Raw genomic sequence first — 24,840 nt, forward strand, 5'->3', positions numbered from 1 at the left:
ATGATAGCGCTCTTTGAACCGTGCAGTTTCTGGTGTGAATTAATATGTAAATGCTCAAGATCAAACGAGTTGCATTCTCAGCATATGGCCGAAGGGAACACTTGAAGTGAGTTAGCGTCGAGGCGCGAGTGCCACCAGCCACACTAACAAGCCCGAGGCTGGCCCAAAGGGGCGTAGCCAGGAACGGCAGTTGGGCTCTTCTTTTTCCTGGTCCCTGACATCACCGCCAGATAGGGCACTAACAGGGGGAATGTCACCGGCCTAAGCTACCCAAGATAGTTGGGTAGCTCTTCCATCTCTGCACCTCTTTGCATCTTGCCAGCTTCAACAACTCTTCGAAAGCCCGCCCTAATATTGGGCATCTCCCCCCAATGTCGTCATCAATTCCTCGCTCGCGCTCAATGCGCTCGGCAACGGGCATTCCCTCAATACCGACCCGGACGTCCAGCTCGCGAGAGCCCTCGGTGCCCCGATCCGCCTCGCCGACGCGGCTGCCCAGCCTCAAGCATGGCGGCCGAACCGTCTCGACTGCTTCTAGCTCCAGCAGCTCGTTGAACAGCGTCAAGAACACCACAGGCACCGGCAGCACCAGCGCCAGCACCAGCAACGGTGCTAGTAGAGCTCCACCCCCTACGGGAGGCGGCCCCATGCCGGGCCGTTTGGCGAGGGCGATGACGCTGGCGACGACGAGGGAGGTGGCTGCGAGGAAGGAAAAGTCGGCCGTGACCAACAAGTACCCGCCGTCGACGACGGTGACCAGGCCGTCGATCCAGACGAGGGGGAGGTCTGCGAGCATATCCATGGAGGGCAAGCCAAAGGAGCTGGAGCGGAGGTCAACGGGGCTCACCTACTCGAGGCCTTCGACTACAAATCCTGCTGGGCCGACAACGGTAGTGAGGCCTGCTTCGACTTCGAGGTCGAGGGATCCTATTCGGCGACCCGCCACGCCTACAGCTCAGCCGGGCATACCGACAACGACCCGTCGGTCAGCAACACCGACTGCCCTGCCTCGATCGAATACCTTTGCCGGTCCCGTCACGCCCCCATCGACCAAAACGAAGACGCCCCCTTCCACCCGAGTAAGGTCTCCTTCGGTACCGCCCTCCATAGGGCTGTCTCGCACTGGCACGTTCTCCTTTTCTAGCCGGTCTCGAAATACACCGCGGTCTGTAACTCCGACCACCAACCTGTCTACGAATTCAGCCGCTAGCAGCCGGGCTGTGACTCCGACAGGGCCTCCAAAGTTATTGGGAAGCCGAGCTCCCTCTACCGAGAAGATGGCTTCTCGAAAGCCGTCTGCTGAAAAGGTGACGGTTCGCAAGCCCTCTACCGAAAAGGTGACGACAAGCCGCAAGCCGTCACTAGCTACTCTTAGTAGGGTAGTGTCTAGGCTATCCAAGCCTTCTTCTGCCGGCACTCTGCTGTCACAAGACCAGGCATCACAGCTCAAGCGACCTTCGAATTCTTCGCTTCAGCGGCCCAGCTCGCCGGGCAAGACCCTCTCTGCCAAGCCCTCTGGTTCACATCTGTCATCTACTTCGCCCTCTAAGCTGCCGGCCAACATTGCTGCGTCGGCTGAGGTCAGCAAGCTTCAAGCAGAGCTCTTGCAGTTATACCTGCTGCATCAGGAAGCTCCGATTGTGGACGCCGAATGGCGGGCGAGTGCGAAACAGAAGCTGGGGGACCGATTCGACAGACTGAGTGAGGAGAGCAGGGAGGTTGCCGAGCTAGAGAGTGCAGGACTAGAGAAGCGGAACGTGCTTGCACTGAGAAGATGGGGTAGCGGCGGCAGACTGGACGAAAAGATCCAGTCTCTCGAGTCCATAATCACGAACGTGTGGTCACTGAGCGACCCGGGCGGTCGATATGCCAGCGTGGTACGGCACTTTGAGACTTGGATTGATGGAGTGAGCGAAATGGAAGATGCCAGGCGCAAGGGCGTCGTGCTTGTCCAGGGCGACGACAGCCTGTTCATCGAAGACCTGGACGCCCAATGGAAACAAGAGCGCGGTGATCTCATCAATCTCCTCGAGGAGTGGAGGCAGCAGCTCGGCGACATTGATGACTTGAGTCGGGACGACTTTTACACCGAGCCACCGGATGAGGACGAGAAATCGAGCCTGGAGAAGATGCTGGACGGGTCGCGCGCGTTGATTGACGACATGCTCGCTGAACTGAGGATCATGGAGGTGATTGAGCAGGAGGCGCTTGTGAGGGAGGACGAGTGGATCGAGAGGATGAACGGGGGTGATGACGATATCCAAGTGTCGCGGGTGGGAGGTGCTTGGAATGAAATGTAGCAGCTTGCCTTGCTGTTGAAAAAAGGGGCCTGGTGATTATTTTGCATGCCCTCTTCTCTCTTTTGTCTGGCCTTGTTTGAGTTTTTGTTGTTCTTTTGCTGGAAGATATTCGAATTTAGCGGCATAAAGATTGCGACCAAGGGAATGTGCGCATATATACATGGGTGTCAATCCACCATCAGGGGCATCATCATATTGGCATTAGCATTTGCATCAGCGTCAAGGAGGAAGCTGCATCTATCATTAGCATAACCACGAGTGAACGAAAGGCATTCAGTCGTTGCTTTGTCCGCTTGTCCATGATGAAGGCAAAAACGATCAATTCTTTTCCAGTGAGAGCTCAACATAATCTAAGTAACAATAAGAAGAAGTGAAAAAAAAAAAGGTGACTCGGACTCCGCCGAGTCGGGCCATAAGATATGGTAAAGGAGAAAATGGAAGATGAAGGATATCATAAACAACCGCGGGACGAGCTCCTTTTCTTTCCTCCCCATGGCCAAGCAAGACAAGAAGCACCTTTCCGATGGAGTAGAAAGGGGGGCCCGCTAGAAGATGAACAGAGTCGTCTAATGCGGGAGTTGTGTTCGTACTCCTTTTGGATGCAAGGGCCAGCGAGAATCACCGGCGCATCCATGTGCTGCTTGCCCAAGAGCCATCTCTTTAATGTGCTGTGGTCATACATCATCAATAATTCGTATCCGTCTTCCTCCTTTCCCCCCCCCAAACACGACACGCATCTCCCGTCCATCGTTGTTGTGTTTTACAGATACGCCCTCCGAGGGAATGCGACACCCTCGACAGCTGGCTCGTCGACGAACCAGCTGCACCGGTCTCCCGCGGCCTCGTTGACAAGAGAGCACGGCAGCCCCTCGCCGGCGTCAAAGATTTTCTTCATAATGTCCTTCTTGCCGGCGCCGGTGGCGACGAAGGCGACGCGGACGGCGTGGGTGACGACGGGCAAGGTCAGGGTGATGCGCTTGGGGGGCGGCTTGGGCGAGTCCTCGATGGGGGCGACCCAGGCGTCGGCCTCGCGCAGCAGCTCGTGGCCGGGGAAGAGAGAGCAGGTGTGGCCGTCGGGCCCGCAGCCGAGCAGCAGCAGGTCAAAGATGGGCAGGCGGACCGAGTCGCGCGAGGCGAAGCTGGCGACGAGCGTCTGCTCGTACTGGTCGGCGAGCTCCTGGACGTCGTCGAGGTGGGCCGTGTTGATGGTGTGCACGGCGGCGGGCTGCTGGTCGGCGGGCAGCTTGTCGAGCAGCTCCTCCTTGACCAGCGTAGTTGGAGTCCTCGTGGTCCAGCGGCACGGCGCGCTCGTCGGCGAAGAAGATCTCCCACTTGGTGAAGTCGACGACGTCGGCCGGGCCCGACGAGGGCGCCAGCAGCGCCGCCGCCAGCGTCTTGGGCAGCGAGCCGCCCGAGACGGCCACCTTGAAGACGCCGTGCCGCTCGATGCCGGCGTTTTGGCTCTGGATCACGTAGGAGCGGAGGGCCTGCGCGAGGGCGTCGGTGCCCGGGAAGGCGTAGAGATTGGGCTGTGTCTTGGGCATGGCTGCTGTTTGTTGGCTGCGAGGAGGAGGAGGAGGCGAGCTGAAGCTGGAGAAGAGAGGGACAAGAAGAAGCTGCAGCAAGGCGGGGTGTATGGTTTCGAAAGTCTTGTTGACGAAAAAACGAGGAAACGTGGGGCTGGCGCTAGAGAATGGAGCTGGCGAGACGTGTGCCGGGTGTGTAGACAGTCTATTCAGCTGGGTGTTGGTGGTGTGTACTCGTATGTTGTTGTGATAGCGAGGTTGTACGAGGTTGTACGAAGAAGGCAAGGCGAGGTATAGCTGCAAATCGCCTTCGAAGGTTCCAGGTGCGTTCGGACAGCGGGGTTTTTGCTCTATTTTCCCGGTCCTTTGCAACGTGGAAGCCGCGCTGCGTGGGCGCGGGGTCACCTTCCATGTTATACTATCTGCTACGGAGTGCCGAAAAGATAAGATAAGGCCCAGGCCGGGCAACGAAGCTTCCAAGGATGGCGTCGCCACTATGATGAAGGTTAAAACTGGAGCTGATCCGGAGCCCTGGGTTTTGACTTTGCGCTCAGAACCTCGGAAGAAGCTGAGACGAGATGGAATGGGCAGATGTGTGTGCTTCGTACCGATCTGCAGGGATCCCGCCCGTCTGCATGCCGCTTAGAGACGCCGCGATTGGAGAAGCATCACGTCAACGTCAAGGGCGAGACACGAACTGAAGCAAGTTAGCGTTCAGCTACGCGATGCTAAGGCCTGGGGGAGGCGCAGTATGTATATGGTAGATTGGCCTCGGAGATCCATGATGCGTTTGTCGACAGGAATTGTGCATGGACTTTCGTGGGCATGTCTGCAATGCAACGAAAGCCGACGAGTTGCTGCTTGTCGCTCCCGAGTGATTCCGTCTTGCTGGACAATAAGTCATGAGCCAGACTTACTACATCATCCAAGACAGCAATTATTAATGCCAGATAGTATACCCTTCTCCGGATAGTCCGTTCGACCTATTATTTCGCGTCCTACCAACCTGTCTTACTCGTGGTGTCTCTTACAGCCACAGGACGATACGCCACATGTGTGGCTGTTCCGGCAACGCAGCCTCAGAGAAGCTCGGCTGAAAAATGGCACGAGAGAGACTTTGGCAATTATGACGTAATGGTGGAAGTCTCGGCCCAAAACATCCCTTCCGCTCTTGATCATGCACAGCCGGTCTCTGGAGAATGTCGATTCAGCCTCATCATAAATCGAATAAGCGAATTATTGAGATGTGATTACCGGCTTGGCAGGACATACATATAATATCCAGTGCGCATTGCGGCGCTGCTGCAAGCAAACCCGAGGGGTCACCGAGAATATGCGCTATTGTCAATGGTCGTTGGTGATCCCCACCAGTGTGTCACATGCAAAGGACGGAACTTGCCTTCTACTGCGTATTCTCACTTCTACAGTGCCTACCGTATGCCGTGAAGAAAGCGTCGATCAAAAAAGCCACTCCAACTGCTGCGCCTGCACTACGGAGTACCGCAGAGAAAGCAAAGGTAGCGCTCTGCCTTCTTATACTTGATTTCCAACTGCAACACTCCGCCACAAGCACAGCTCCCTGGCGGGTCTCGGCGATGTGGCTGCAACGAGGCCACACCCAACAGGACCCCGCCATATGAATGCGAATAAGAGGCAAAATTGGTGTGCTCATGTCATGGAGGCGAAGTACATACATGGACTCGGGCTAGAACTTCCCGCAGTAGTCCGTCTGCATTGATACTGCAGGATTTCTGTTGAGAGGGAACAATCTCCTAAAGTCTCACCATAATAACTGAGCATTGAGTAAATGTTCAAGACAATTGCCTACCAAGCTGCAACCCCTCATGTCTGCAGTAGTTGACCATCCGCAACTGTGGGCATGGACTACTCAGCCTTATAGAGCGGCTGAAACGCAAAGCTGAACGAAGTACCCAGTTGCACCATTGCCACCTCGGTATTGATAATCAGAAATACCAAGTACATACATAGAATACTTTATGAATTGGTGACTGTTCCTGTCGGCTCGGCAGCCTCCAGCTCCAGCCTGATGCGCCTCGACTTTAGTGTGCCAGACCCTGAATCCAGCGACCAACAAAAATGTCCCGCTCGGGATTCAGGGTCCAGCCTGGGTCAGGCGGAAGAATTTTGCCTGGTCTGCTGCTAGTCCAAGCAGTAATATTGGCCTACTCCCACATAGCTGGTCTCCTGCTAGCCTATTCGCCGCATCGTCTAGGACCTCATTTGCACAAATTTTTCGATACTTTCTTTTTTCTGCCTTTTAACCAGTATTCAAGTCGTCGCCCTGGAGTTTTCCGCCCTCGCTGCGGTCTTAAACCCACCCCTCCCGAGTCCTCGGTAGCTCGTCCTTGGCCCGTCTCTTCTCCGTCTTTACTGGTTTTGACGCTCGTTTGTTCATTTCCCGGATTGCCCAATCACAGTTCGGATCAACTCAATCGCACTTTGGAGATCGTCTTTTGCGTCGTTGCTCAGGAAAGTTGCGAGCAGCTCCCATTGGCTCCTGCCCATCGGAAGGTGCTCCAGCGTGTGTCGCCATTCGGGTCTGGCCTGGTCGCTTGAGTTCCTTCGTTCCTTCTCCGTCACCTCGTCTACCCGTTGCAGGGGAGGAAGAACCCTTGGGCTGCTCCTTCCGGTATCAGCAACTTGAAGTCTAGACCACTCAGGATCTTATACGCAAGTGCCAGTGCCAGTGGTTCCTTTTTCTCCCAACTGTTCCCGTCGCCAATCTTGCTCCTAAGATAGTTGCCGTCCGCCTTCGCCTCCATCTTCGCCTCCCATCACCGACTTCGCCTGCTTCCGCCACTGGCCCAGTCCCCTGGATTCACTAGAGCCTGCAGAATCGTTCGATACTGGCATATAGAGCTATACCAGACGCAGTCATAGTATCCCGGAGCCATAGATCTTGGAGGTGCTCTAGCCGGCAGTAGCATCAGCAGCCACTGGCTGTTCTGGCCCAAACCGACAGGTCCTGTAGCTGTACGGCGTCACGGGACAGCTTCACTCAAGTGTCACGAATTCCAGGCCGTGCCTCTTGATTCGCCGCCCCAGGCCATCCTCGTGCTGTCACCCGCGCGGGATTACAGGGCCCCCCTTATCTCGACTCTCGTCTGCTTCCCCTCCTTCTCTCCCGTCTCCAGGACCCCTTTGGATATTACGCCCGCCACCTTTGCGGGGACACGAACACTGACAAGACGGCCACAACCCGTGGCTCCAGTCTTGTGCCGTAACCCTTGCAGCCGTTGCAGCCGTTGCATTGAATTCCCTTCCAAGGGTTTCTGCAAGCCGGCAGAGGCCCATTTCGGCGGAAGATAACCCAAGACCCGCAACCGCCAGCATCGTCTTGGCCTTGGGTCGTCGTTATAAGCTGGCATTGGGTATCTCCGTCCCCCCACAGCTTGGACTAGTTCTTGTCCGACCTTGCTGCAGAGGTAGTGAAGAAATTTGAGAGCACGACAACTTTGACTGCTCGCTTGTTGCCCGGCGCTTGCTTCAAGGTTTTCCTTTGTCTTTCTCATCTTCTGGGTACAGCCCAGCGGGCCTTTTTGCACTTGAATCCCTGGCAACGTGTCATCAGGTAACGACGCTCTCTACTGTAGCGCAGCCCGAGCGTGAGGCCAGGTACTGACGACAGTTTGTTGGCGGCTTTCTTCGCAGACACTATCCTTTCACCAACATTTTGCCGCATCCTTGCACCAAAGACTCCAGTGTAGTTCGTGTGCTGTTTTCGACGAATCCGTGACACCAATGTCGTCCCCTGATATAGATCAGGCCGCCGTCAACGAGACGCTGCTCGAGCGTCGTCAGGTGTTGACCGACGGGCTCAAAAGCCTACCATACGACCTGGTCCTGTATCTCGAGCGTGCGGTCATCTATTCAGAGCTCGGATACCCCGACCTCGCGGCCGGTGATGCATACCGGGCTCTTCTCCTCGCTGACGAAGTTTTGAACGACGGCTTCGAATACCACGACCAGGCTAAAGAATCCTTGGCGAGATATAACGGAGAGCTTCTCCCAGAGGCTGTGGTCCACGGGCAGCTTGCCGAAGAGTATCCCGACCTGGCCAATGGCACCCCCGGTGATCCCGACGTTGCCTCTGACCAACTGGCACGCCTGGCGTCGATAAGAGCCTATCAGATACTGTCGCTGAATCTCTTGCTGTGCGGCTGCTTGAGAAGTGCCCTGCAGTTCTGTGAGCGAGGCCTCGCTGCTGCCCCGCACAACGAGACGCTGCTGCGCACAAAGGGCCATATTGATACTGCGGCTAGGCAGAAGCTTGGCCGGCAGACCTATGATGTCGATGATTTGCCCGACTTTGGCCTTGTCCGCCGAGAGGTTTATCCATGGAACGATCATGAGCCCGACCGCTTTTCTCCAGAATCCCTGCAGGCTTTGAACGACGGCTTGAGGGAGATGGCTCCCAAATGTGCCGTCCAAGTAGCAACTCTGCCCGTCTTGCAAGAGGCGGACAGCGATACAGACAGCTACGAAGACGTTCCCACCTGCAAACAGCTTGGCGTCTTCGCCCAGGAGGATATCGAACCTGGCGAGGTTGTGCTCAGGGAGTACACTCTCCTAACAGCCAATAACCGACACAAGGATTCGGTTTGCGATGCTTGCAGCTCCGAACTCGCCCCGCTTGGCAGCGAGAACCAGTCCATTCAATGCGAAGAGTGTTTCGATACTGTCTTCTGTAGCCAGGAGTGTTACGACCAAGCTCAGAGCCGCTATCACCCTGCCGTCTGCGACAAGGATGTGGATTCCATCGCAAAGGATCCCAGTGCGTTTGAAGCCGATGAGACGCTGCATCTCCTCTTACTTGCCAGAGTCCTGGCGATGGCCGTTAATGAAGATGTTCATCCGCTGGACGTTCGGGAGGTCAAGTTCATTTGGGGCGATTTCATACCTACAGAAGCAAACGAGATCGATACGTCGCCAAACGCTGGTCCTCCACCGGAGTGGACGCTTCCCTTCTCCTTCAAGTATAATATCGAGACGCCTCTCCATATCCTGGAAAAGATGGACATAGATATCTATGCCAACCTGATGGAATACGATTTATGGGTACTCAACACGCTGTACGCCAAGTTTCGAGGAACAGCGTCGGCCCGCAAGAACCCTCGGGACGGAAGGCCGGATGTTGCCGCGGTGCATCCTTACTGGTGTCTCGCCAACCACGACTGCGATCCAAACGTCACATGGGACTGGAGCGGTCGCATGGTTCTCACAGCAAGGAAAGAGCGTGTCGTGGGCGGTCGACCTGGAGGCATCAAGAAAGGAGAGGAAATCCTCAACCATTATTGCGATGTGACTTTGCCAGTACAGCAGCGACGCGAATGGGCCCGAGGAAGCCTTGGCGGCTGGTGCATGTGCAACAGGTGTCGCACTGAGGCATCGGAGAACAAGACGGCTGATGGTGGAACATCAGCATAATGAACGGACGGTGCTTCACACTCCTACTGCGGTAGAAGAAGCACGCCGCAGATCCCTGCGCAGCCATGGCAGCCGCCCGTCATGACACAGAAGAAAAAAATGAAAAGGAGAAATAAGAAAACGGCTTATCGCTACGGTAGCATCTGCCCCGTGTTGACATTCGAGACTATGCCCGTCCTGACTGTGTGTGGTCTTCTTGAAGAATCCTTTGAGTGTTATTAGTGAGCCCCCCTTTTCGGACGTCGACGATTAATCGCGGGACTTCCCGTCAAGCAGCAGCAAAGCCTTTATCAGGCCTTTCTCGCGCTGCAGCTAGCAGCCCGAGGTCGATTTCCACCTAATGCATGCCACGACCGGGATATCAGCAGCAAAAGTGATGGAAGCTTCATATTACTCTGCATGCTTATCCCATTCGTGTGTAGGTTCCGCATATGCTATATGACGCAAAGATGGTTTATGTGTCTTGCCTACTCCCTACCTCGAAGCATCTGTGGCTACTGCCCTGAAAAGAGAAGGATAACGACGGTACGAAATACGAAGTAAAGACGATGGAGACAAGCAACGCTGCGAAGCTCACGAGCCAATGGAGCAGGACCCCTCAAATCCCCATTTCGCGTGGGCCGCGGCGGCACCCTGCAAGAGAGGGCGGGTCTAACAAAATCTGGATCTTCACAAGCACCACCCTGGCCTCGTCTGCCAAGATTGGGGGTTACCGTCGGTTCCGCTGGCCGAAATGTGACCCTCTGTTGCTTTGGACGTGCTGAGGGGTCATGCATCTCGGTGAACGGACTGCATTGTACATGTAGTGATGGCGCTGTTATTGCATTGAATTGGATACTTAAACGATACAAGCCTTTACGGCCGGCCGCTCTGAAGAGAGAAAGACGGAGAAGAAGAAGAGAGAAACCACAAATCAACGCTAAGCACAGATCTTTGTAGAAGGATACAAAAACAGGATAAGGATAAAGACCACGAGATGGAACGAAAAGACAAGACGAAGGGAGAAGAGAAGAATGAAATGAAAGGAAACGAAATGAAAAAGAAGAAGGTAAAGAAGAAATGAAAAAGAAGAAGGTAAAGAAGAAATGAAAAAGAAGAAGGTAAAGAAGAAGAGGAAACCAAAGGGCAGAAAGAAGGAGGTAAAAGAGAAATGAAAGACAAAAAAATGTTGAAGCCAAACATGACAATGCGCCGCCCCTTTCCGTCCCAACAACCGCCGACCATCGCCGTCTTTTATGTAAATTCCCACTCCCGCCAAAAGCCGGATGGACGCCCATCAAAGATCATCTACGTAGTATAACTTGCCAATCCAGGTCCGTCACAACCAAAATTGCTCCCTCTTCTTCCTCTCCTTTTGTTCCCTCCTCATCCGGTTTTCAGTACCGCCCGGGACTGGTGGGCAGAGGCCGCGGCCCAACAATCTGCCTCCGGCCTGCGCCGATGCCCTGCGACCCCTTGTTCTGGCCGTCGCCGCCCGTGTACCCGCTCCACTGGCTGACGTCCCACCGGCCGTCGATGCCGCCACCGATGCCGTCGACGCCGGTGTCGCCGCGGGCCATGGCCGCCGTCTCCTTCTGGGCCTCCTCCCACTCCTTCTGCCGCTGCCGCTCCAGCTCCTTTTCGCGCTCGAGGAGCGACATGGACGCCCAGCCGCTCGCCTTGGTCTTGTCCTGGCTCTGGATCCGCCGCTGGTCTTCGGCGTCGCGCTCCTCCGTCGCCCCGAGCTCTCGGGCGTACGTCTGCTGAGCGACGAACGGCTTTGGTGCAGGATTGCTCGCCAGGAAGCGATCTGTGCGGTTCTGCGCCGGTTCCCTGGGAGGGGACGAGTACTTGGCTGGGTCCGGCAGCGGTCGTCCGCCCGGAAGCCCGCTGGGATTAGGCAGAGGGCGAGGGGACTTGGGCATCGGCGAAGAAGCCAGTCCCTCTCGTTCATCCTCCTTCAGGTCCTCCTGATGCTGCTTCCACTTGGTGTGGAGAACTTCGCGCTCCCCTTGCGACCAGGACTCGTGACGGCTCAGCTGCGAGGTGTTGTTGACCGCTTTGGGGCTTCGCGAGTCGCCTGTCCGGCCTCTCAGCTTGGCCGGTGAGTCCGGCACTTCGCCGTCAGCAGCTCGCTCCTGGCGCTCGCGCTCATACTCGGCCTCACGACGTTCTGCCTCACGAAGTCGCTCTTCGTCAGTGCCGGCTTGTTCAGCTTGGTACTGGCTCAGGTATTGCCCATGCAGCTTGAGAGGGCTCTTGGCTCTGACGCGGCGGCGCTCTTCCTCGAGGCGAGCCTCAGCCTCAGCTTCTTCCTTGCGGCGCTTTTCTTCGGTCAGCTTCCATTGCCGCTCCTCTTCCTGCCATTTCTGCTTCTCCTCTAAAATCTTGCGGCGCTCTTCCTCCTTCTGTCGCTCCGTCTCTTGCTGCCATCGCTTCTCCTCTTCGGCGCGAGCGAGCTCTTCGGCCTCCAGCTGGGCTTGGCGCCGGGCCTGAGCCTCTTGCCGCTGACGTTCTTCTTCCGCTATCTTCTCTTTCCTGATGCGCTCTTTCTCAGCCAGGCTGGGTACCTGAGGTCCAGAGCCAGTGATCTGCCTGCGGGCTCCAAAGGCGATGCCCAAGTTGCCCTGACTGGCGCCGCCCATGTACCCGTATTGCGCAATGTTCCAAGCCGGGTTCGTCGAGCCCTCGTCTTTCCTCCTGCTCCAGGAGCTAACTGACTCGGGGGAACCGGGGGGCTTTGCAGGACTCAGTTTGGCGTTTCCAGTAAAAGAAGCTCCGCGAGCGCGTGAGGCCGCCGGTGCGTCGCCGGTGCCTTGAGGCGTAACAGCACCCGGCTTTGCCGTCTTGGGCCCGATGGGATGGGGGAAGTTGTTGGGGTTGGCGGCATGCGCGGCTCTGCTGAAGGCGCCGATGCACTGCAGCACCTGGGCCGGGTCCTTTTGCTCGTACAGGTCGACGGTGAGAAACATGTCGTGCTGTTGCAGGTTCAGAGGTGGTGCTTGGCATGCGCGTAAGAAATGCGAGATGTTTTCCATCTGGACGAAGGGCATGGCCGACTTTTTGAACTTGATGCCGGGGGCGGGGAGGGCGAGATTGACGAGCCTGGGGATTGGACGAGAGGGTTAGCATGCGCGCGACAACGAGCAGCAGCTCAGAGAGACGACGGAGGCTGGTGGTGCATAAACCTACTTGCAGAGAGCGACGCCGTCTTTGAGGCCTTCTAGCAAATCTTTTGACGGCAGCGGTTCGCCGAGCGTCTCTTCGATCCATGCGCGGGCTTCGTTGGCTGCGGCGGGCGTGTATTTCTCGAGGCGCAACCTGCGCAGGTCCTTGTCCAGGGACGTGACGGATGCCATGGCTGGGCGCAGTCTCTTCGCGTGCGACTGTGTGTCTTTTACTTGTTCGGTGACGTGCTTTCGTAAGGTATCGTGGGGGGATTTCACAGGCGTCAAAGTCGGATATGCGAGGGAGAGAGAAAGTAGACAAGGTATGGATGTGTAAGGTAGTTGTAAGGTATCGGATTTGTCGAGGATTTGATGTCGTCACCAGGTCAGCGTCAGACGGGGCGTGAGTAATAAGCGGGAGGTCCGGAATGCCGTCGCAACAACAAGCGGGACTGGAATCTAGAGCATAGCAACACAATGCCGCAGGTGTCTCGTTAGGGATATACTAGTAGTGGTGAGTCGGCGAGTAAATGTCTGAGGAAGAATAGAAGAAAGAAAGGTGCTGCTATTTGCGCGCACGATGGGCTTTAAAAGGGAGGGTGGTAGAGAGAGAGAGTATAAGAAGCCAAGGATAGAGAATCAGGAGAAGAAGAAGAACAAGAAAGAGGCTGGAAAGGGACAAACGAGCTGCAGGTGATTTAAGGGTTCAGGTACTTTGGTGGATGCCTTGCGTCTTCAGTGGTTCCCCCCCTTGGCGGGTGACGCACGTCAGCTTCCAGGGCGCAGGAGCAGGCGGGGGAGTGACTGGAAGCTTGAACTGAAGAACAAATGGAATCGGGCGCCTCAAATTACAGGTGATTACGGGGGTAAGGCTTGATGAGCGCAGTGGGATAGGCGGGCAGCCTCAGGTACAGGCAGTAATACTGCAGGTTGGACTATCTCGATACGTGGGAGCTCGTTATTAGGAGAGTTGCTATAAATACACACTTCAGTGGGCAGATGCTCGCTCAGGGCAATGACCAGCAGGAGGCAGCAGATGACTCGCATCAACACCCATGAGCCCCTCGTTTCGCTAAAGCAAGCTGCAACTTCAATGCAAGATCACCTTTTTTAATGGCGAGCTTCTTCGGGACAATGCGCATTGCAAGGCCGCGGATCGGTACGTACCTACAGAAGAAACATTGGAGGGGCACTTTCAACGTGGCTGGTATCTCCCATAAGGGTGTGGCGCCGCACAGCCACGTTTGACGCTCAACCACGTTTTAGACAGTTCCTATGACGGCAGAACCTCGCCAGCAAAAGCTCAACCCATCTCCCTCCCAAGGGTGTTTTAAACAAAAGACATCGTCGCCGCAATCCTCATGACATGACGACGTCGAAGCAAATAGGCCCATTTGCCCAGGCGTGGTACAAGTGGAAGGCATTGCGCCTCCCCTGGCGGCGGCGCTTCTTCATCGGTTCGTCCATCTTACCATCTTCCAGCCGCTCAAATCTCCCTATATCCATTCCTCTAACCTAACAATCGTCATCCAGGCTTCGACCTCCAGGGCAACACCTTCTGGGAATTCCGCCACCACCGCGGCGCCTCGGACTCGGGCGAGCGCTGGCGCCGCATCGTCTCCTACCCGCGCTCCACGCACCTCTCCTCCGTCAAGGTCAGCCCCCAGTGGCACCAGTGGCTGCGGCACGCCCGCCGCGAGCCGCCCTCGCTCGACGAGCAGCGCGCCGAGGCCGTCCGCCAGGAGCGCATCAAGCTGCTCGCCGCCCAGGCCGACGCCCGGTGGGAGGCCAAGCCCAGGGTCATGGAGGATCCGCTGCAGCCGATGGCGCGGGAGCGGCAGAGGTTGCCTTTGGCGGCTGATGAGGGCGCAGGGGTGAAGGCAGCAGACGCAACGGCGGAGACGACGACGACGACGACGAACACGGAACCAGCTCAATCGAACAAGGCGGAGAGCGAGAAGCCGAAACCAAAGGCCAGGATCAAGCAGGACGTAAAGGATCCTTGGGCCAGAGCAGTACCTCAGGCGCCCGGCGAGAAATGGCAGCCGACGGCGTGGGATCCATCGGCCGCGAAGACGAGACGATGATTCGTAACAAGTCAAACCCTGACACAGAGAACGAAAAGCGGAGGACATGACAACCAAATCGACCAAAAAGGTATCATGTGTAGATCAGGCCTGTATGTACAAAGTACCTATGGGTTGATGGGCGGATAGACATGTATTATATGCATCATTTTGTATACCCCAGGCCCCAGGGAACCAACCAACCCTTGAAACGCCTTGCTTCCATATCTGTATCATCAGACAGCTTCTCTTGAAATCATTATAACAAGTAACGCTCGACACGCGAATCCTTCCTCGTAAGTTTCATAACAGGATTGAAAACAAAGTCGTAGCCCAATGGCACACGCCACGCAAGAATTCGACAAAACAAGGCATAAAAAGGCCTTGCGACCAAAAACCTCATTCAGCCGAGGCCTTCAACACGCCCAAAAGCACTCGAATCCTGTCGGCGGATGCATTCAAAACATTGAGGGCGTGGGAATCGCTGGCGTCGGCCTTTGTTCGCCCCGTCCTCTTCTTCTGTGCCTTCTTCGCTCGCGCCTCGATGCCCGTCTCTACCGCAGCAGCAAAGCTCTTTGTGTACTCCACCTCATCGAAACGCCACAGAAGCTGAATCGCGCTCTCAACCACCAGCGACAGCTTGGCGTTGTCCTCCAGACTAATGGTATTGGCAGGATGGCAGCTGTAGCAGTGCTCAAGCATGCGCATCGTCAAACTTCCCGTAGACTCGCCTTCCGGGTCTACTCTGTGAGGGTCCTTGTAGGACGACGGAAGCAGTTGCTGGAACAGCATTCTGGTGAGGGTGACGTGCGTCGCAGGCAGCAGAGGGTTCGACCGCTGTGAGACGAAGAGGGCAAAGATATCCAAGGGGAGGACCTTGATACCGGCCGCGAAGTCCTCGTAGAGCTTGTCGAGTTCCGGCTGTTCCCGTCGTCCCCGTCGCTCGCGTTTGCTGGACAGCACGGCCGTAGCCGCAGAGAGCAGTTTGAATAGCCGCAGCCGTAGGTGGACGGACTCCACCATGCCTGCGTTGATCCCCGAGCCGTCGGTTTTGGTGCGGTGCTTCTGGGGGGTTGGCGGCTCGGACACGCCCGACGAGAGGGCCTCGTCCTCGTCGAAGTAGTCGCCAAACTGGTCATTGGCCAGGTCAAGAACGGCCTCGCGCTTTCGCTTCTTCCCCCGCTTGCTAGGCCCTTTGTGCTCCTTCTCAAAGACCTCCTGGAAAGACGAAGACGACACGCTGCCGTTGTAAGCAAACAGCGCCTTGATGATGGCCTTGTCGCCGGAGTGACGCCCGTCTTCCTGCTTCATGTACATGACCATCATGGATTCAGCACGCCACGTGGTGGGTTCTTCGCCCACGCGGCCATTCGTCTCGTAATCTTCCTGGTCGCGACGCTCTCGTTCCGCCCAGTCAGCGTCCAGCACATCCAGCATGAACTCCAGCCAAGCCTTCCAGTATCGCCATCGGTGCGGCATCAGCGAGCAGCAGTGGAATGCCCAGCCCACCGTGGACCAAAAGTCCTGGCCCTTGGCCCACACGCTGCCCTCGTTCGCAATCTTCCCTCGCAGATAATCGTGAGTGCCCTCAGAGTCGCCATCGGACATCTCGCTGTCGCTACCACGGCCAGTATGTCTCGCTGCTCGACGGTTCCATCTCGGCGGGGCGCGGAATTGGAATGCGGTTCGAAAGTCTGCGTGAAGCGGTCCGACTATCGCGAGGACATTCCGGAGGTATCCCAAGGCGAGGGAGGAGACATCGAGGTGCTCGGGTTTGTCGACGCGCGTGGTGTGGAGAGGGTGGACGGCGAGCGTGCCGAGCAGCGCGAGATGGCTAGGAGGAGGAACGGGCACCGGCTTGCCGCCAGGTGATGCTCTTGAAACGCCAGAGCCGAGGATGCTGTTGAGGAGGTTGATGGCGCAGGTGTCTAGAAGCCGTCCAATGTCAGAGTCTCACGCTCTTTGTGCGTCCATTCCGCCAATGGGAGCGGATGTGCGCTCAGGTGCACATCTCCATCTACGCAATGCATACATAGCTGTTCCTCGAGGAAAATCTGGCAGTGCTCCTTGAGCTCGTGCGGGAGCTCCCGCGCCGTTCGGTACGGGCACGGCTGTGTCTTCGAAGGGGTACTCGCAGTCGTCGACTTGGCGTTGAGCTCTGAATCCTCTTCCTTGCTAGTGTAGAATGACGCTGGCGACGAGTCGGCGCTTGGCTGTGATGGCCTCCTCATGGCCGGGAAGACCCCCTCAGAGGGGGAGGGTGTGGGTTCTGTGATCTCCGTTACTTGGTGCAGGCCGAGGCAGGAATATGCGGTTATGTAGGTAGCCTTTGAAATGAACAAGAGAAAAGACGAAACCAGATGAGGCTGAAATGGAGAATCGAGGGGAAACGCGATATCGACAAGAAGTGTTGGTTGGAAAGCGGGACCGTTTGTTTGGAGGAAAAAAGATGCGGGTTGCCAGAACGCGGCTCCAAACGTCGCGAGGCCCCTCCCAGTGCTAATGGTGACGATATGCGCTCATCGCACACTGTAGCTCGATTGCCTCTTTACCTTAGGATGCCAACGCTTAGCGGTACGTACCGAGACCATCTGCATCCCGTCAGCCCTCTTCAAGTGAGGATTGGACCGCATCCTGAATTGAACTGCAATGACCGCATGAAATGCCTCATGAGTTACATTAGGACTCAGGCTTGTACCCAACCCAAGAGGTGATGGATCTCTCCTAATTGGATGTTGAAAGCCTATCACTCGTTGAATTACTCATCTCTGTTCTGGTTGGGCTATCCTTCCCTTGAGAGGTATCTTGACTTACTTACAGGAGCACTCCTTTGCCGATGGTATTGATGATGGCTACTTCATTCGCGGATTATGCATCTACGAGCGATATTACTTTTGAAACGCTTTCTCTCAACACCTTCAATTCTCAAGATGGCCGCACAGCCTAGGAGCGTTGACGACGGAGCACAATGTTCTGTGAGGTGTACAAATCGCAGGAATGGCTGTCTACCGTGTACTAAGGTAGATGGGATGGGAGCATTCAACTTTTCTTCATTCTTCCAGTCTATGTACATGCTAATATGCTATCGACAACAACCCATGCAACATTGTCTAAACGAGCAAAAAGCAACCGCTAACAGTGGCCGTGGCCCTTCATGTTCCCCCTACGTCTGCGGAGGCGTCATCGTATACTCCGCATCCCATGACCCCATTTTGCTTGCGCCCTTTCCTTGAAGAGGACGCTTCTCTATATATGTATTATCTCAATGAGTATCCGTTTCGCATTGGCCGTATTGAAAAATCGTAAAGGTATTAGAAAAAAAGAATAAGAAAGAGGAAGAAAAATCGAGCCATATTCTATCGCTTCGAGATGGATTTCCACACAATCCGAGGGGAGTGGTATTGACAAGCAAGCATATGCCGTAGTTTTGCTCGTACAATGGAGGCCGAAAGAAAGAGAAAAAGGGCATGTTTGGTTGATATAACCCAATCGAAAGTATAGAGGAGAGAGGGGGATCCATCATGTAGAATCCATACGTTTAGTCTTTGTTACGCCGGAGAGAGAACCGGCTGGCACGACTGGCACGGCTGGCGCGACTGGCGCGGCTCTGTTCTCTCTGCAGGGCCCGGCTGTCACGTCTCTCCTGCTCGTGCTTTTCGACTTCCGCAGCGGCCTCATCCTCGGTGACTCGGACGTTCTTGGCCCGTATTCTTGCAAGAACCTCGGCGGCTTCGGCGGCGTACTGGCACTTGGCGCGGATCTTGTCGCCGTACTTGTAGAAGAGAAAAGGGAAGGGGACGCAGGCCAGCGCCAAGAAGGCGGGAATGGAACTCGCCCAGTGGATACCCAAGTCGCTGTACATGTAGCTGGTGAAGAGAGGGAAAGCAGCGCCAAAGAGAGATCGGAGGACGGAGCTGGCAGCCAGAGCCGAGGCGGCAAAGATGACATCTAAGGCGAGAGTTAGCAGTCTCGTCCCACGAGGTAACACAGACCGAATACGGTAATAACTTACAGGCATCGACAATGTAGATCATCAGCGACAGGAAGACCAAGACGATACCGGACGCAAAGAAGATGGTGCCGATAATGGAGACAATCCAGTGGACGCTGGGCCCGTTGGTCCATGCGAACCAGAACAGGCCGATGGGGATCAGGACGGAGCCGAGGATGGCGGGAGGCAGACGGGCTTCAGCAGGAGCCATCCCATCAGGAGACCTGGCGGCCGCTCTGATGTATCGGTTGTTGCCAAAGACGGATCCAACGGTGGCGATGGTCATGCCAATGGCGATTCCAACAAAGGCCAGGCCGCCGATACCGGGGCTCCAGCCACGGCCCTGCTGGAAGACAATGGGGAAGGCGGCGAAGCACATGTAGAGAGTGCCATAGATGATGGCCATGTAGAGGGAGATGAGAAGGACGATGGGCTCTTTGATGAGGAGAATCCAAGGCCTCAGGAGAGAAACACGGAGCTGGCTGCCGATGGTCTTGGGCGGCTGTCCCTCCTCCAGCTTGGAAATATAGACCTTGCCAGTCCTCTTGCTCAGGGCAGCAGCGCGTTGGCGAAGCAAGACCGGGGCATATGTCTCGGGGTAAGCCAAGGAGCTGGCAATCCAGACAACGCCGGTGAAGATGGCGATCAATCCCTCCACCCATCGCCAGCCCTTGGACTCGCCGAGGAAACCACCTGCAATTGGGCCTGCCGTCACAAATCAGCATGCCACGCGCGTTTCAAAAGGCTTTACGATTGAGAATGGAAACTTACCAAGAGCCGGACCCAGGAACGGAGCCATGGCAAAGATACTGAAGGCGATACCTCGCTGCTTGGCTTGGAACAGATCGGCAATGACACCACCGGCATTCGTCAGGGGAGAGGATCCAAAGGCACCGGCGAAGAATCGAAGGATGATGAGAGTGGCCATGTTCTGGCTTCCAGCAGCTCCAGCGCTGAAAGCAGCCAGGGCCATGTAACTGATGAAGAAGGTCTTTTGGCGGCCGTAGAGTTCAGACAGCGGGGCCCAGAGAAGGGGTCCAATAGCGAATCCCAGGACAAACAGAGAGACACCGAGAATGGCAACCTCGGGGGAAATGTTAAACTCGCGAATGATCTCACTCACACCACCTGAGTAGGCAGAACTGGCAAACGAGACGGAGAGGGTGGCGCTGGCCTGGATGAGAGTGACGGTCCACTTGAATGAGTCCTTGAAGGTCATGGGGTTCCATTTGTCTCCGGGAACGAACTCGACCAGATAAGGGGACTCGGTGGTGCCATGTCCGTCATACTTGTGTTCCAGGACTTGCTGGGTGACTCCGGTCTGGTCGAGGAGAACCCTCCAGTGGCTGATCTTTTCAGAGGGGACGGCCTGTTGCTGAGCCTCGACATCGTGCGCCGGGGTCGAGACAGTGGCTGACGAGGTGGATGCCGATGAAGAGGAAGGCGGATGAGGCGTTTGCGGATCTGGTAGAGAAGCTTTGTCGTCGGCCATGGTTGCGACTTGGGTGTGGTCTGTTCTTCGTAGCGATTGTCGCTTAAAGACGGCGGAGCAGATGTGCCAACCCAAATCTCAGATTGCGTCGGGGGCAGCCGATCTTTTGAAATTGAGCAAGAGCCTGGGTAAGAGTCAGATCACGAGAGGGCTCAGAACCGGGGGCATGTGCTTCTATGTATAAATGCGGCGCAAGGTGGTACACTCGTGACAGTGGCAGGTATTATGTATGGACATGGACAGGTAATCAGGGGGCAGGGATCGGGCAAATATTGAGCTACACACCTCCCTAAAAGACAACCTAATCGTGTGGAACTCCGTCAGCGGGTAGCGGTGGATGTCGTCCGAGCCTAGCTGAATCGTCCGGGCAAGCGATTTCCACTGCGGCGGATTGACGGTGACAAACGAAGCCCCTTTGACAGACAAGATAGGCCTAGAACGCTGCTGAGCCTCGGCAGAACGGCGGTGGTGCGAAGCGGTGGAGAGTCGAAAGACGGCTGCAGGATGAGAGAGAGAACAGGCGAGTCAGGAGACAAGGCTGGCTGTTGGAATGGTTGACCGGGGAGGGGGGGCCGGATTCCAGAGTCGAAGTGGTCAGTTTTGTAGACAAGGTAATACTCGTAATAAGCGGCTGTTCCCGTGCCTGTCTGAAGCTGTGTGCCTGGTCTTGTAGGTAAGTAGCAATTCCGAAGAATGAAGACGGAAGAGTAGAGAAGAGGCGGGAGAGAGTATATACAGAGTCTGGAGCAGAGTCGCAGCTGTGCCGAATCAGGAGCGGCCGCTTTTCTTATAATGATAATAAAGGAAGCCTAAAGAAACAGAACCAGGGCCTCGACGCCAAGCGGACCTGATCTCAAGGGCCAAGCCACCAGAGCTGGGATGGAGGTTGCAGACAAGCTGCATGATCGGATCAGCAACTGAGCCTAGGGAGCCTGGAAGTGGAAATAATGGGCAAGGGATTCGGGTTTGAGCAGGAATGCGCCCAGGTTGGTGGAGATAACGAGCAGCTAGCAGCGGTTATTTGCGAGCAGAAGGATGCTAAAGAGGGCAAAAGTCGTAGCAGCATCAGTTGATGGAGGCAGGGAAGAGACGACGAGCAGGGAAGCGGACGACGAAGCGACCCGACTGGAGGTGCGCAGAGCATTAGTGCCCCAAGAGGACTAGCGTTGATGGTGCTCTAGTCTGCTTGGGGCTGGTCCGGGACCGTTCTCGCTGGTATCTCCATTCTCCGGCCGCTAACTCCCCTGCTCTAACGCATTCAGGTACGCTTCAACTGCCCTACGAAGCACCAGCGTGCAAAAGTCCACGGACATGGACACTGCGAGAGGGTGAGAAGAGAAACACGGCTTCGGTGGCGCCACGGAGCGTGGATTTGCGGGTTCTTGGCTTCGGCCGAAAGCAGTGCAGAGGCTCAAGCTGAGGCGTGACTAATAAGGGCAGCATGACGTCTTGCCGGTAGTAGTTGTACTGTAGAGTTGCTTGTACGGTTTTGGATGAAGTGCTCGAAACCATCTCGATCAGATTTCAAGAACCATCTCGGCAGTTCGACATGTTGCATCTCGAGCCATCTTTGACGCAGAAGAGCCAGGATTTAGCTCAGCCTGTAATGCAGATTACATGATCCGTGTCGCAAGATAGTACTCGTCATTTCAAGGTTCGCAACGAGCAGCGGCCCGCAAGCCACGCCGCCGTGTCTCTCTTCAAAACATCTACATCGCATCTACCCGTGTCATTAACGCCGTCTTCAGTCTCTTCACGGCCGGTCACAGACTTCTATCTAATACCTAGGTAGCTGCCACACAATGTGAGTGCCCTTACATTCAACAGTAGTACAAAAAGAGCAATATCAATCGGCCTCTGCTCTCGTGCGCATCACCGTGCAGCTGCACACTTGCCCGATGCAACGCTCCAGGCAGATCCTTCGCAGCTATCGCAGCCAAACACGTAACTAGCAGTGCAGCAAGGGCGCATTCTACAGCTTCGAGTGTATGACACCGTCTCTTTTTCCCGTCCTGCTCCCCTCTCAATTTGTGTGTGTGTGTTGTGTGTGTGTGTACTTCCTACGCTATACCTGTTTTCCTGTGGCATTGTGCAACCCAAGTCTGCCATCCATTATGAAGCGCCACAGGGCCGCTGGGGACGATATTCCCCAAAAGAAAGTGAAAGAAACGGAGGGCAGCCCCGGCCAACGGTTGTTCTTCTCAGTAAAGGCTGAAGCCTCCGCCCCCAATGCCCGCCGTATCGTCAGACAGAGCGTCGGATGAGGGCGTTCGTCGTGGCTGTCTCCCGAAGAGAAGACGCACTGAACGTTTTCAGATGATTACCACAGAAAGCCACACTGTAGCATTGGCAGAGAAGTTGGAAAGAAAGTCAACACCTCGGCCACCGACATGGTACCATCTCCGGGACAAGTCCCACCTACACGGCGCCGTGTCCGAAGTCCGTTCCAGCTGGGTCCTGATTGCGTCGCCGGGCGTGGGCAAATGCCTATATTCGGACGCCGTGCTGGGGAAGAAGCATCTAGATACTCGGAACACTAGTAGTTCCAGATTTGCGGCCGTGAGGCTTCGCTAGCGGGAGGTTATTATCAATCACCTGGGAACAATCCGCCCGTTTTTGGTGGTTTTCGTTGAAATGGACATCAGGCGGATGAGTTGTGCAAATATCGTGAGCCTCGCCATCGCATCAGAGCTTGTATTCTCAGGCTCTACGAATGGTGTTTCTTCCTGTGATCCTGACCTTGGCACCAAACCTTGAAACCGTCATGTGCAAGTCGCGATGCTTACTCCAGTGATGATGAGGCTGAGTTACGACTTGCAGCGCTCCGCATTTTGATCATGTTCATCAGTCATACGTGTACTCCGTGAGTCTTGTCCGTACTCCGTTCGTCGTTTATCGTTTATCGTATTCCTTTCACGAAGGATCGGACCCCCTCGACGCCGTCTCCCGTCCGTTGACCAGGTTCCGCTCCCGAGTTGCACATACTCACGGCGACCAACGTTGAACCCAAGTGAAGCCGTATCGTGAAACATTTGACGACAGTCTGACAGTTCCGCTTATCAAGCAAAAGGACGGAGAGCAAAAAAAGCCCGAGTCTAAAACGACTTTGAACACAAATCAAACAAATCAAACAATCAATACGGAGTAGTTGTAGGCTATCCAACATCATCATCAGCACGGAATTCCGCAGAAATGAGTCAAAAACTTCGTCATTTCTTTTCCTCGGAAACTCCATGGACTTTTGCACCTCCCGTCCCCACTTTCCACCTTCCGGCCCCGCTTTGCACCACGGCGACTAGCAATCCAGCGGGGGCACTTTCCCAAACTTTGTTTGGCACGTGGAGATCCTGCCCTGGGATTGAACCGGACAACAATTGCGGTATTGTGGGCCAATCGCGGCGCCGTCTCCTGTTTTCTTTTTCTTTTTTTTCCCTTGATTTTTTCTTTTTCTTTTATCCTTCTTTTTTTTTTCTTCTAATTCTTTTCAGCGTCCGTTTCTATTTTATGGATGGCTCTTTCCTCGTTCTTCTGCGCGAATGTGATGCGCCATTCTCGTTATTCGGTAGCTGGCTAAATTTTTGTCCTCTTTTTCTTTTTTTCCTGTATGTATGTTCTTCTCGGAGTATTTCGACGGAGTGGCTTGACCGGCGCATCGCCTGACTGGGTACTAAACGCAAGCGTCAATGTTCCACTGGTTTTTTCTTACGGCGTAGATATGTAATACAGCGTTCTCCTGTCTAATGCGAGATCTGAAATTAGCAGGCCAGCATGGAATTGTATCCTTGTAAACGGACAGCTGGAAAGCATGGATTAATCGATCAAGACTGATTATCAAGAACTGATTATTCGTTTATTTCTCGTTTCCCAGCTCCGTTTGGTTATCCTTGTCGCATCTAAGGTACGGAATAAACAACGATGACGCTACTGTACAGAGGCAGCCAACAACACCCCGTACCGACGCAACGGAATTAGATCTCGCAAAGAAGACAACCCTTGAATTACAACCCTGAAAAGTTGTCTTATCGGACTTACAATTAGTCATGCGGACGAATTAATAGCCAGGCAAAAGGGGGGGAGTTGAAGGGCGCAACAGGTAATAATGCAACGGCAGCTCGTGGCCTGACACCCACACACACTCCCTCCTTCGTACTCCAAACGACGTTACTTTTACTACAGGTACTTACCATCTTGGCCATTCCAGAATCAGCCAGAAAATAGCTTGGCCGTGCTATGTACTCTTCCGTTATCGTAATTTTGTCATGAGGCATGCAGAGATGGGGTCTGTTCCCGCGCTCGGGTCACGCCCGTGCATTTCGATAGACTTGTAGTAAGATTTGGGCGATCGTTTGTCGCCTGATGTGATTCGAGAGCAAATCTTGTGCCGAGGCTCAGGGATCGGACACATCCGAGCCTCTCTTCTTAGTACTAGTACTAGCAGGTAGATTCCCTTTCAACAGGTGTTAGTGGAATGAGGAAACCCACTCTCGGGCGCTTACTACTAGTAGTAGTACGAGGTAGTATCTCCCGGACACTGACAAATGCCGGACCGACTTTGTCGTTCCTGGGCTTGGTCTCTCGGCTTCTACCGAACGAAACGAGGCAACAAGGCGTTCCCTCAAACGAACGGGATTCAGAACTGAGCTTCCAGTCATGTGAAACACGACGAACTTGCTTGTGATTCCGAGCCCATGCTTGTCAGGGGTGGAACCTCGTATCAAAGCCAAGACAGATAACTTAGCAACTTACCAACGATTTGAACTCTCAGTGACCTCTATCGAATGTCTTCAATCCACAGTGGAGTTCTCCGTGATTAAACAGGTCACCATGGCTTTTTTTTTTTTTTTTTTTTTTTTTTTTTTTTTTTTTTTTTT

General features: G+C 55.1%; 6 protein-coding genes across 6 annotated transcripts; 3 read left to right on the forward strand and 3 right to left on the reverse strand.

Annotated features, from left to right (window-relative positions):
- Positions 1 to 671: 671 nt before the first annotated feature.
- BBK36DRAFT_1116422 (hypothetical protein) lies at positions 672 to 2,300 on the forward strand (the record flags this gene model as incomplete). The annotated part of the gene is made up of 2 exons (XM_024890232.1): positions 672 to 890; positions 1,278 to 2,300. 2 exons carry the CDS (start codon positions 672 to 674, stop codon positions 2,298 to 2,300), a joined length of 1,242 nt encoding a protein of 413 aa, XP_024750776.1.
- Positions 2,301 to 3,060: 760 nt separating this feature from the next.
- Positions 3,061 to 3,844, reverse strand: BBK36DRAFT_1158294 (6-phosphogluconolactonase; the record flags this gene model as incomplete). Its single annotated transcript, XM_024894096.1, has 2 exons — positions 3,061 to 3,561; positions 3,602 to 3,844. 2 exons carry the CDS (start codon positions 3,842 to 3,844, stop codon positions 3,061 to 3,063), a joined length of 744 nt encoding a protein of 247 aa, XP_024750777.1.
- A 3,744-nt stretch (positions 3,845 to 7,588) lies between these two features.
- On the forward strand, positions 7,589 to 9,274 carry BBK36DRAFT_1158295 (hypothetical protein; the record flags this gene model as incomplete). The annotated part of the gene is made up of 1 exon (XM_024894097.1): positions 7,589 to 9,274. The coding sequence occupies one exon, from the start codon at positions 7,589 to 7,591 to the stop codon at positions 9,272 to 9,274; it is 1,686 nt and encodes a 561-aa protein (XP_024750778.1).
- Positions 9,275 to 10,510: 1,236 nt separating this feature from the next.
- On the reverse strand, positions 10,511 to 12,612 carry BBK36DRAFT_1196746 (hypothetical protein; the record flags this gene model as incomplete). The annotated part of the gene is made up of 3 exons (XM_024896951.1): positions 10,511 to 12,029; positions 12,087 to 12,358; positions 12,446 to 12,612. 3 exons carry the CDS (start codon positions 12,610 to 12,612, stop codon positions 10,651 to 10,653), a joined length of 1,818 nt encoding a protein of 605 aa, XP_024750779.1. The 3' UTR covers positions 10,511 to 10,650.
- Positions 12,613 to 13,786: 1,174 nt separating this feature from the next.
- Positions 13,787 to 14,507, forward strand: BBK36DRAFT_1116397 (hypothetical protein; the record flags this gene model as incomplete). Its single annotated transcript, XM_024890230.1, has 2 exons — positions 13,787 to 13,877; positions 13,954 to 14,507. 2 exons carry the CDS (start codon positions 13,787 to 13,789, stop codon positions 14,505 to 14,507), a joined length of 645 nt encoding a protein of 214 aa, XP_024750780.1.
- A 378-nt stretch (positions 14,508 to 14,885) lies between these two features.
- On the reverse strand, positions 14,886 to 19,969 carry BBK36DRAFT_1167859 (major facilitator superfamily transporter; the record flags this gene model as incomplete). Its single annotated transcript, XM_024895096.1, has 6 exons — positions 14,886 to 16,414; positions 16,519 to 16,732; positions 18,208 to 18,434; positions 18,499 to 19,182; positions 19,249 to 19,852; positions 19,886 to 19,969. The coding sequence occupies 6 exons, from the start codon at positions 19,967 to 19,969 to the stop codon at positions 14,886 to 14,888; spliced, it is 3,342 nt and encodes a 1,113-aa protein (XP_024750781.1).
- Positions 19,970 to 24,840: the final 4,871 nt, after the last annotated feature.

This window comes from Trichoderma citrinoviride (assembly GCF_003025115.1).
Source record: "Trichoderma citrinoviride strain TUCIM 6016 unplaced genomic scaffold BBK36scaffold_5, whole genome shotgun sequence".
Taxonomy (NCBI): Eukaryota; Fungi; Ascomycota; class Sordariomycetes; order Hypocreales; family Hypocreaceae; genus Trichoderma; species Trichoderma citrinoviride.